Source organism: Alosa pseudoharengus, unplaced genomic scaffold (genome assembly GCF_046254945.1).
Source record: "Alosa pseudoharengus isolate Yale_2024_CS ecotype anadromous, Long Island Sound unplaced genomic scaffold, YU_APseudo_1.1 YU_APseudo_1.1_scf_12, whole genome shotgun sequence".
NCBI lineage: Eukaryota > Metazoa > Chordata > Actinopteri > Clupeiformes > Clupeidae > Alosa > Alosa pseudoharengus.
In genome coordinates, this window is record NW_027468587.1 from 31055942 (window position 1) to 31066540 (window position 10599).

The 10599-nt window shown below is 43.6% G+C and overlaps 1 protein-coding gene across 1 annotated transcript; it reads right to left on the minus strand.

The window, feature by feature from the left end:
* Nucleotides 1-2443: 2443 nt before the first annotated feature.
* Nucleotides 2444-9995, minus strand: tap1 (transporter 1, ATP-binding cassette, sub-family B (MDR/TAP)). The gene is made up of 13 exons (XM_076280823.1): nucleotides 9591-9995; nucleotides 8782-9137; nucleotides 8348-8540; nucleotides 7851-7965; nucleotides 7544-7674; nucleotides 6661-6866; nucleotides 6188-6385; nucleotides 5865-5993; nucleotides 5243-5431; nucleotides 4899-5072; nucleotides 4461-4620; nucleotides 4182-4318; nucleotides 2444-3446 (listed from the first exon to the last, which is right to left on the minus strand). The coding sequence occupies exons 2-13, from the start codon at nucleotides 9100-9102 to the stop codon at nucleotides 3216-3218; spliced, it is 2184 nt and encodes a 727-aa protein (XP_076136938.1). The 5' UTR covers nucleotides 9103-9137; nucleotides 9591-9995; the 3' UTR covers nucleotides 2444-3215.
* Nucleotides 9996-10599: the final 604 nt, after the last annotated feature.

Here is a 10599-nt window from a genome sequence, read left to right on the forward strand (position 1 = left end):
TTTGTTCTTTAAAAAAGCTTTTTTTCTACTTTGCCATTGTCTGTTCAGAGGGTGTTTGGGCTTGAAAGTAATAAGGCAGATTTTCCTTCAAATGGAATTTATATTTAATAGAACTATGGGGCATAATTTGCCGCTTGATATTCTGGGCCACTCATAGACGTCAGATCCATACCCCCCCCCCAACTCATCTTCATTTTGTTTTTGCTCTTTCCTGTTTCGTTACCAAATGCTGCCTTCCATCAGTCTTTTTGCCACTGGATTAATACTGCCACAACAGCAGCCTTTTTTAAAGGTAAACTGCAGTATTGGCAATTTCCTTACTGTTTTCTCGGTTTTTGCTTCTTTTTCGCTGGCTCTGTCATGACGAATGTCTGAGAAACTCCATTGCTACCTTTTTCTAGCCGGTGCCTGGCGTGTATGTGTATTTGAATGCAGTAAAGCAATTTGTTACACTCGTTATACTTCCTGACACTGAGGCCGTCGGCCCGCCGTCCCACAGTTGCAAGGGTGGTTTTTCCGCTCACAGGCGCTAGGGGGAAGCGAGACGGCCACCATTCACCCCGAAAAAAGTCATATAACCATTCCAATGACTCTGAAGCTGTTAAATTAAGGTAAATTAAGCTAAAAAAAACTAGCATATTAAGCTAAAAAACCTGCATAGTGTGCCTTTAAAGGTGTGCCCTTATAGTCTTCATTATTTGAACAGTTATCAGTTGTACAAACTCTTCAGCCAACAGCGTGAGCACATCACCCACAGGAATTGGGTAGACAAATTTTGCAGAATAATAAACAGTAATAAGCTCCGAGTTTGTGAGCTTATTGTCCCCCATGAGCAGAAACTATTGCTGATGACATTAGCTATATTCAGGTGCCAAAGTAAATACTTATCTCCCTGGATTGGAAGCTCTGTTGGCCTGTCTGTATATTAGATACTTGTGTTCCTTTGGCCTCCTTAATGATCAAGAAACTAAACTCACAGTGCCATCATGTGGGTGTGAAATTGAATAGCTTTCAGTGTACTTGACACCATTTGCTTCCTGGTGCATTGGTGGCCGAGTGCCACAGGGGGGCGCTGACGGGTCAGAGGTACCTTGCCCAAGCATTTTGAGGTGCCTTGAGCAAAGTCCTTTTAGGCAAGTCCCTGCAATCGGCGGCCATATTGCAATGCTTTTTGGGCACTTATCGGGCGTCTATTTCGGCAGAAATGTGCCTGTGCAAGGCTTCATGACACCAACCTTGCTCCAGCGGCGAGATCACAACACAATGTATTCACATGACGACTTTTTAGCCGCCGAAGGGGCGGGATATGTGTAGACAAAACTGCCATATTAACCCCATGCATTTCTATGGAGGATTTTTTGAGTGCTGTGTCTCCTCATTAAAAAGTCTCCGTCTCTGTCTTGAGGGGGAGGCACCAATCTACCAAGCCTTTCTCTCAGCTTTACATACACATGCTCCATTTTCTGATTGGATGCAGATGCCATCATTATCACTAGTGATGTTAAAAATGCCAATGGTTTCAGTTTGCCTTGTCATGACACACATAAAACAACTGTTTCCATATTGGTTGTGCATATTTTGTCATGTCCTAATTTAATTGGCATGGTACTTTTCCAGTGCAAATCCACTCATCTGAACTTATTGTCTGTGGAATCCGCTTCCTGTAAGCCACGTCATGACAGCTTTGTTGTGGAGAAGTGGGGATTGTTTGCAGTCAGCCCATGCAGTCTGGAGCTTCCGCAGCAAGGCCTCCTGCTGGGGAGCTTTGATACGTCCAAACAAAAGTGTCAAGAAAAGTCCTCCAGCTCCACATCCGCCGCGGCTTCAGCATCGCGACAAATGATCCGTGTCAAATGGGTTTCCATAGAATACATCAGAAAGTCTATCATCAACAATATCTATAGAATGTGTCATCTGGTGGTCAAATAAAAGTTGCTGGAAAAGACAAACGCCTTTCAGATCCTGTGAATGGAATTATCTGATTGTGCCCAATGTGCTTCTACAGAAATCTAAGTGAAGTTGTGAATGCTTCAGAGCAGGGGAGCGAATGAACAACTGCTCATGAACTAGAATGAAAATAGTTTGCCACAGATCCCTGAACTGCTTGCTGAGAACAAGATGAGATCATTCCTGGATGCAGGAGCCCGGTGCCCTTGGTGATGCAGCACACGGAGAGCAGAGTTCTGCAGTCCAATCCATCCCAAACTGCCGCCACAGATGAAACTCCTACTTCAGCCCAGCACTCTCCCACATCAGGCTACATGTGCTGTGCTAAATATAGATGCTTCATGGCATGTCACGCCGGGTGAAGACGAATTCGAGTGCTCTGGTACGCATCTGTTCAACAGCCACCAAGGGGCAAATAAGGGGCTGCTTTCAAAACTACAGTAACACTGCTACTTCACAGAAAGATAAACACACAGAGGTTTAGAATTAAAAACACTTTTTTAGAATTAAAAACACTTTTTATTAGGAATGACACTGAAATTGTTGTAAAATGGTCTGATTGGCCTTGTGAGTGAATGAAGATAACTATTACAATTGGTGGAGTGGTGTTTAAAAATATACATCTTTAAAAAAATCATGAGAACCAACCAAGCATATATACATTTTAGATGCCTTAAATAAAAAGGCTTAGTGAGTACCCAAAGCACTCTATGACAATTCTTTTTTTTAGTTTCTTTCTTCACTTTACTTGCGTGGACAGAACTGACCAAAATACCCACCCTGAAAACTGATGTGTCTCGTACTTATTCTATAGAACTGGAGAAATGACTACAAACAGACTAATGACTGACTCGTACCATTACAGGTCAAATTACAGGCATATGCATGATTTTTGTGTACTTTTGATTATTGCAAGTAAAGTATGAAGAGTGAAAAGAAAAGAAAACATACACTAACAAAACAATGAGAAATGAAAGACGTCTGTTAAATAATAATAACTGCAAGCTGTAATGAGAAAAAATGGACTTCCTCCACACCATAACCACAATGAAAACTGAATTAAATAAAATATCTGTCTTTTCAAGTGCAATGCCTAGATGAGGTTGGCCAAAAGCCCACACTAACTAACTTTTTTGTCACCAAGATGTTTTAGCCTTCTTTGATTTGCTATCCCCAATCCTTTTCAGTCGATCTGGCTAATATGGGCTCACTGAAGAACTTTTGACCACTGGCATCTGCAACTTAAAATTCGATAAGGCCTCTTGCACCTAGCCGCTGGTCTCCGCAGCGTTGCGATGGATGGAGGTGTTCTGCTTCTTCACAAACTCGGCGTACAGACCCCCTTTCTGGACCAGCTGGTCGTGGGATCCCTCCTCCTGGACCTTGCCGTCCTGGAGGAAGACGATGTGGTCGGCCCTCTCCACAGCGCTCAGCCGGTGGGCGATCAGAAGCACGGAGCACTGCAGCTCCTTTCTCATCTTAGCCAGAGCTTTGTGGACCTATAGGACACGCACAGAGTCTTAGGGGCAGTGGTAGTGTAGTGGTTAAGGAGCTGGGCTAGCATGCAGTAGTGTAGTGGTTAAGGAGCTGGGCTAGTGTAGTGGTTAAGGAGCTGGGCTAGTGTAGTGGTTAAGGAGCTGGGCTAGCATGCAGTAGTGTAGCGGTTAAGGAGCTGGGCTAGCATGCAGTAGTGTAGCGGTTAAGGAGCCGGGCTAGCATGCAGTAGTGTAGCGGTTAAGGAGCTTGGCTAGCATGCAGTAGTGTAGCGGTTAAGGAGCCGGGCTAGCATGCAGTAGTGTAGCGGTTAGGAGCCGGGCTAGCATGCAATAGTGTATCGGTTAAGGAGCTGGGCTAGCATGCAGTAGTGTAGCGGTTAAGGAGCCGGGCTAGCATGCAGTAGTGTAGCGGTTAAGGAGCCGGGCTAGTATGCAGTAGCGTAAGAAATTGTGGGTTCAATTCCCAGCTGCCACCATTGTGTCCTTGAGCAAGGCACATATCACTGAACTATTCTCTGGGGAGACTGGTCCTTAATAATAACTGACATATTTGAATTGCTTTGGACCAAATTAAGAGTGAGTAAGAGTGAGTGACCAGTGAGAATGATACAAGGACATACATTTCAAACGCATAAAATCTGATACAAACTAAAGCAACACAGGTCAACTAACTGTCAAGATGACCAGTTAAGCTATTTAAAGGGAACCAAACGGAATATTCTGGATTTCCCCACTCACCCCTTCCTCGCTCCTTGTGTCTAGTGAGCTGGTCGCATCGTCCAGCACAAGAATCTTTGGCTTGCGGACGAGAGCTCTGGCAATGGCTATGCGCTGCTTCTGACCACCAGAGACCATGTCGCCTTTGGAGCCAGCATCTTTGAAAAAAACATAAAATACATTTCAACAGAAAACACTTTCAAGGACTAGCATCAGACCTCAGTACAAGGCAACTTGGGCAAACAACAAGGCAATAATACACTGTCAACTTCAAACTCTCATCCACTCCCTGAGACTGACCTGTGTTGTAGCCATTCTGCATCTTCATGATATCCTCATGAACATAGGCACTTTTGGCCGCCTGGATCATATCCTCGTCAGAGGCGTCCTCTATGCCATATTTTATGTTCTCCTTCAGACTGCGGGCAAACAGCTTGGGTTCCTGACTCACCACACTTATCTGGGGCAGACACAAAGACATTGATGCACTCAATTCAAAACACAATATGAATACGCTATCAAATCAAATAAAGTTAATGTAAACATTTAAAGGGAATGTTTTTACTCACTGTAAAACACATTACAACATAAACCTAGTTTTAGATCGAATTGAAATGAATGTTTAATATGTTCTAATAAATGTTCATGAGTTTACACTTAGTGAAAGTTAACTTTCAGAAACTGTATCAAACAGACTGATTGATACACGAAGCATTGCTGAATGGGACTCTGGGGCACCTTTTGGTGTAAGTACTCGTCCTTGTAGGACTGCAGGGGCTCTCCGTCCAGCAGGATGCATCCCTGTTCGGGCTGGTAGAACCGCTCCAGCAGATTCACACACGAGCTCTTCCCACCACCGGAGGGACCCACCAGCGCCGTCATCTGACCCGGCTTCAGCTCCAGAGACAAGCCCTGCAGAGAGAGGAGAGCAGAATGACAGAAGGAGATGGAATAGATGAAGTGAACAGGATGGGGTTAAAGACAGAGGTAGAGGAAAAGAAGTGAGTGAGTTTTTTATTTAACGTTTACAAGAACTACTTCTACTCTCTCTCTCTCTCTCTCTCTCACACACACACACTTACCTTCAGTATAGCTGTGTCTGGCCTCTTTGGATAAGAGAAGGTAACATTTTGGAACTGCACATGTCCATTAAGTTTTTGTGGTGCCAAAGTCCCGTCAGGCGGTATCTCAGGAGTCCGATCCACATATTCAAAAATCTTCTCTGAGGCACCTATGGCCTTCTTCACATGTGGGTAATAATTCATCAACACCTGCAGCACAAGGAATTCAAAACAACAACAAAAGCATTAAGCATCTGTTTACACTGATTTGGGATGCATAGGGTTTGAAGCTCTCTGAAACACATTTTATTTGTACATCCCGTCTGCAGAATTATCAGGAATTCATTGGACTGACCAGACTCAGGAAAAGGAGGAAGTAGTGGCAACACATTTCTTTTTCAAATCTTGACTGACAACAATCAAGGTTACCAAAGCGACCAAAGTCTTTTTGAGTTGGCATGCCGGCGCAAGCCTGTTTGGGCTTATCTGGCCAGTTTGTTAAGATGAGCAGTTTTAGATACCACAACAACCATGTCTGTCCACAGAACTCACAACCCCAGAGGCAGCAATGAGTGTGTGGGGTGTGATTCATTTGACTGTGTGGGGATGTTACCTCCCCGTGTGGGGTGTGTTGGTATGTTACCTCCACTGCACTGCTGAACTGCAGCTCATACAACACAAAGGACACTAGGTCTCCACTGCTGACATCATCTCCGGTCACCAGGCGTCCTCCGTAGTACAAGATGCTGACCTTAAGAGCCAGACTGGACATCTAGATAAAGAAAAAAATGCCATTTGTTTAGCCTTAACCTAATATGTATCTTCAGGACATAATACTCTCTAACCAAGCCCTATGATATCATATTAAAATGACATGTTATGCTATATTCATTATTGATATAAACATATTCATAGCCAGCATATTCAGCTAAAAATAGTAGCGAATGGAATGAGGAGTCATCTTACACTGTTGGTCCATGTGGACACTGCATAGGCTGCCGCTTCTTTCTTGTTGAGGGAGTAGGTCTCCTCCAGTCGCTTCTGGTAGCGTTCTGTCTCCCCGTCCTCGTTAGCGAAGCTCCGCACTGTCTTCATGGACGAGAAGGTCTCCATGGCAACATCATTAGCCTTAGCCAGAGACGCTTGAACGTCCTTGGACAGTTTCTGGGGTGAGAGCAAAGACACACCATGTGAAATCTTAACAAAGCAGTCCACTGCTGCTCTTTATTCATCTCTATGTCTAAATATCACAAATTCACTGAGCATTTCAGACGACCTTATCAACTGTCATATGGCCGTAAATGGCTAACTACACATACTAATAATACATATTACGCATGAGGGTGACTCAAGAGATGTTCTTGGGAAACAACATCCAAGGACATCTGCATTTAGACTTTTTTGCCACTAAACACACAGGCATAACTCCACAGGCTCACCTGATAGAACTTTCCGGAGATCTCTGGGATGACCCAGATGATGGGCAGCCCCATGGCGGTGAAGAGCGACAGCTTCCAGGACAGGTTGAGCATGAAGCCGAACAGGAAGATCACCCTCCAGAAGTACCACATCAGCAGACTCAGCTTCTCGCTCAGCGACTCGCTCATGGTGTTGGTGTCCGTCGTGATGCGCGACACGATATCACCTGAGCTCAAGCGAGGGGAGCACAGGTTGAAGTGAAGCATGTGCATGGGAAGATCTGTTTCATATCTAAGATTTGTCTGTGAACTGTGAGGGACAGATCTTTTGAATCTCCCAAAGACAAAGACAGCAGCTAGACTTCAGAAGACACTGACCAGAGTATCATTTATTAATCTTTACCATTAAATGAGCAATTAATAATACTCTACCAGCATTGTTCACTCAATGGCATCCTTATACTGAGAGGTGAATCGGCAAGAAAAGCAGACTTAAAGGAGAAATCTGGCAATTTTTCACATAGATCTCCATTTCTTGAGGTCACCAAGTACTGTCGGTACAACACTCTGGAGGTATGCTCATGAGCCCCCATGTTCATGCCAGAGTGTAGCGCTGTGGCTGCCTGGCTGCTTTAGCTGTTGGCTGCAGTAACTCTAGCTAGGTGAAACCGACCGTTTTCATACCGAGAGTATTCGTGACCTCGAGAAACGGGGATCTATGAGAAAAATCGCCAGATATCTCCTTTATATACCGTATGAACAATTATGTATGCTAAAACTATGGTAAAATAATTCTTCACAATTAATTACGCGATCAGATTTAAAGAAACTGTTGGTTGCTACTCCAAGACTACTCCATGAGAACAATTGTGTTCCATAATAGTATGCCGTGGGTGACACCCACCTGTAGTTGACTTGTCAAAGAAGGCGATTTCCTGTTTCAGCACAGACTGGAAGACCAGACCCTGGATAAATGTGTGTATTTTGCTCATGGTGACGTTGTATATGAGGTCACACACAAACTCACACAACGCACTGCAAACAGAAGGAAAGGGAATATGATACAGACGTTTCAGTCTACATTTTATCATGCGTATTAGCCCTATTACCATCTGTTCAAAGTTTGCATTGTTAAAATGAGTTTTAACTCATTTGTTAGGGTTTGTTAGGGTTCTGCCAACACTAGCAGGTAGCCCTAAGCAGTCTCTCACCTCATGATGGTGATCACAGACATGACTGTGATGGCATGAGAGAAGGCCTCAGGCTCATCCTCATTCATGATCCAATCCGTCATTTTCCCTGTGTAGTGAGGAATGGCCATCTCGCCTGATATCAAACATAATATCACAATTAAGAATGAGTACAGAGTACTGGCAGATCTGTCCATTCAATATGAATCCTTAACACCCTGGTGGGAACATTATGATTACAGCATTACGGTATATTATGTAACCTTCCCACTATAGCGTTCCCACTTTCACTTTCATTATAAAATAGTTTTCTACTCCTCAGAAAAAAGTTCCTGGTCAGAAATTAAGTGCATTAAAACTCAAAAGGCGAGTGAGTAGAACATTAGGCAATATGAAATTACCAGCTTGATGGGATGGGATGAAACACAGTTGAGAGAAGACATTTTCTTATTTTCAGATTCTACATTCCTGTGAATTACTTACTGAGCAGTACGTGTGTAATAATCATTCAGGCCTACCCAGTGAGGAGACAATCACTAAGGTCATGACAGCAGTAAAACGCCGGGCATGCGGCCTCATGTATCCCAGCAGTCTTTGCAGGGAGGCCCCATTCTTTTTGGTAGGTTTTTGCGTCTCCTTCGACAGAATGTTTGGCATATAGCGTGTCCAGAACAGCAAGGACACAGCAATCACCACATAACTCTGCAGTAACTGTAATTTTTCGACAGAACCACAGGGTTAGTTCAAATGACACTTTGCAAGTGTCATGTTATTACATTTCACTACTTGTCATGAAGACTACTGTTTTGTCATGATACTCCTAACAGGTCTAACAAACTCAGCAGTGATCAGATAACAACTGATAAGCATAATTTAAAGCTATTCAGCATTGCACATCATTGTATACATGTGTATCAAAGTGTATATTATAGATTGTAGTGTATATTTATACCGCTTCCCAAGAATGCCATCCCCACAGGCTCTCCACGGCCGACCTTCCGATGGTCCAGAGAAAGGTGATGTAAGCTGGAGACAAGAAGCTGAAAACACAGACGGTCTGGATCCCTTCAAAGCTCTTCATCCAGGGCAAGGTGCCAGGGTAGGTGTAGGTGAGAAAAAGGAGGGCAAAGGCTCGGAGCAGTCCCCCAGCCCAAAGAACCACAAAGGGATGTGGGATGAGGAGGGGGGAGAGCTGGGCCTGGCGAACACCTTGCACCACACACACATCCACTAGCAAAAACAGTAGTGGCGAGAGGTACGACATTTTCTGCATCCCTACAAGGCACAGGCTGAGGCTGTGCAGTAACTCTGTAAAAAGAAACATCAGGAACAGCTATAAGTCGTTGGCCATAGTGGAAAGGGATCGAAAAGCAAAATAGATTGCATTTATGTGGCGTCTGCATTCAAATCTGTGTCAAGTGGATGTAGAAGACGCAACACTTTCACTTTCAGTTAAAATATCAACTAAAATGGATTGTTTTAAACATCGTCAGGGTGTCACTAGACCCAAAACTATAGGCCTACTGGGGCACAGTCCAATCTAATGATAATAACAATAATCTGCTGCCAAAGAGACAAATTTAAAAACCTAATTTATTTACTGCACAGCAGTTCAATACTTGGACACGTGCCCCAGTAAAACGGTTCTAGTGACGCCCCTCTCGCTATTTTATCCGTGGACATGGCATACCTGTATCTTTATTTTACAGCGTAGGTTAGATTTAATACACAGAATCCCAACGTCAATTCGATGCAACTTACATTGGAAAGAGGAAGTGAATTGACTGTCCTGTCCTTCGTCGTTATTCTGCACCTCTGCAACTTGTAGTAGGCTACTGCAAAATTAGAGAATATCACCGTCTTTCCACCGACTACAAGGATGACACGACCCTACAGCAAACTTCTGGCTGGATACATCTCGATTATTAGAAATATTGCCCGGTCTGTATTTTGTTGCGGGACTTTCCATAAGGCAAGAAACCGAAAGTAAAAGCTGACAAAGACGTTAGACTTTGGCACGCCCCCATTACGTTATGCTGCATGTAGGCTAAACTATCCAGGGCAAATGTAATGCATTGATGAAAATGATCTCGACGTTTTACTTTGTAGATAAATTAAAACGCAGATGCATTAGCCTACTTCCGACACAGTGAAATAGTTTTTTGGAGTTAACCACGTCACGTGTTGCCTTTTAACCAATCAAATTACTGCAATGCTTCCAACGTGAGCCGAGCTGTTCTGACTCAGAGCAGTATATAAAGTGCGACATCAAGTGGTTACTTGGTCACCGACAGTCATGTAACCTAACGTTCATTGACAATGTTGACTGATGAACATCTTTATTGTGATGAATGTTTAAGGCTGGAGTCATTTTGGACTGAATACGAGCAAGAATGATGTTACCATTATCAATGACTGTTGAAAGCAAACAGGTGGTGTTGTTAGGTCCTACCTGAAAATACCTTTGCAATCCACCAGGGATGATTCTATGACATGTTCATGAACTATTAACTACATGTCAGATACAAATATTATGGTCTCTGTACTCCACGAGCACCAGTCTGTTGACTGCAGTACACCCTCAAGGGCACACACAACATGGAAATAAACGTTCAGGCAGTGCTGAGGACATGGAGCTCAATTTTTCAAATGTTAAGAATGCCAGGTGAGTAATTTCAGCTATACTCACAGAAAAGAAGTTAAGTTCCTTCCTTGTACTATTGGTTTGGGACATCCCTCAGTGGCAGGTTAACAATCAAGCCAAATTATT

What these genes read in the sequence shown, in the direction of transcription:
- tap1 (XM_076280823.1), bottom strand. Translation starts at nt 9,102, where the DNA reads ATGCAGAAAATGTCGTACCTCTCGCCACTACTGTTTTTGCTAGTGGAT. An exon ending in TCTGTGATCACCATCATGAG is followed by an intron (nt 7,675 to 7,850) that starts GTGAGAGACTGC and finishes TTCTGTTTGCAG; the next exon opens with TGCGTTGTGTGAGTTTGTGT. An exon ending in TGTCCACATGGACCAACAGT is followed by an intron (nt 5,994 to 6,187) that starts GTAAGATGACTC and finishes TTCTTTATCTAG; the next exon opens with ATGTCCAGTCTGGCTCTTAA.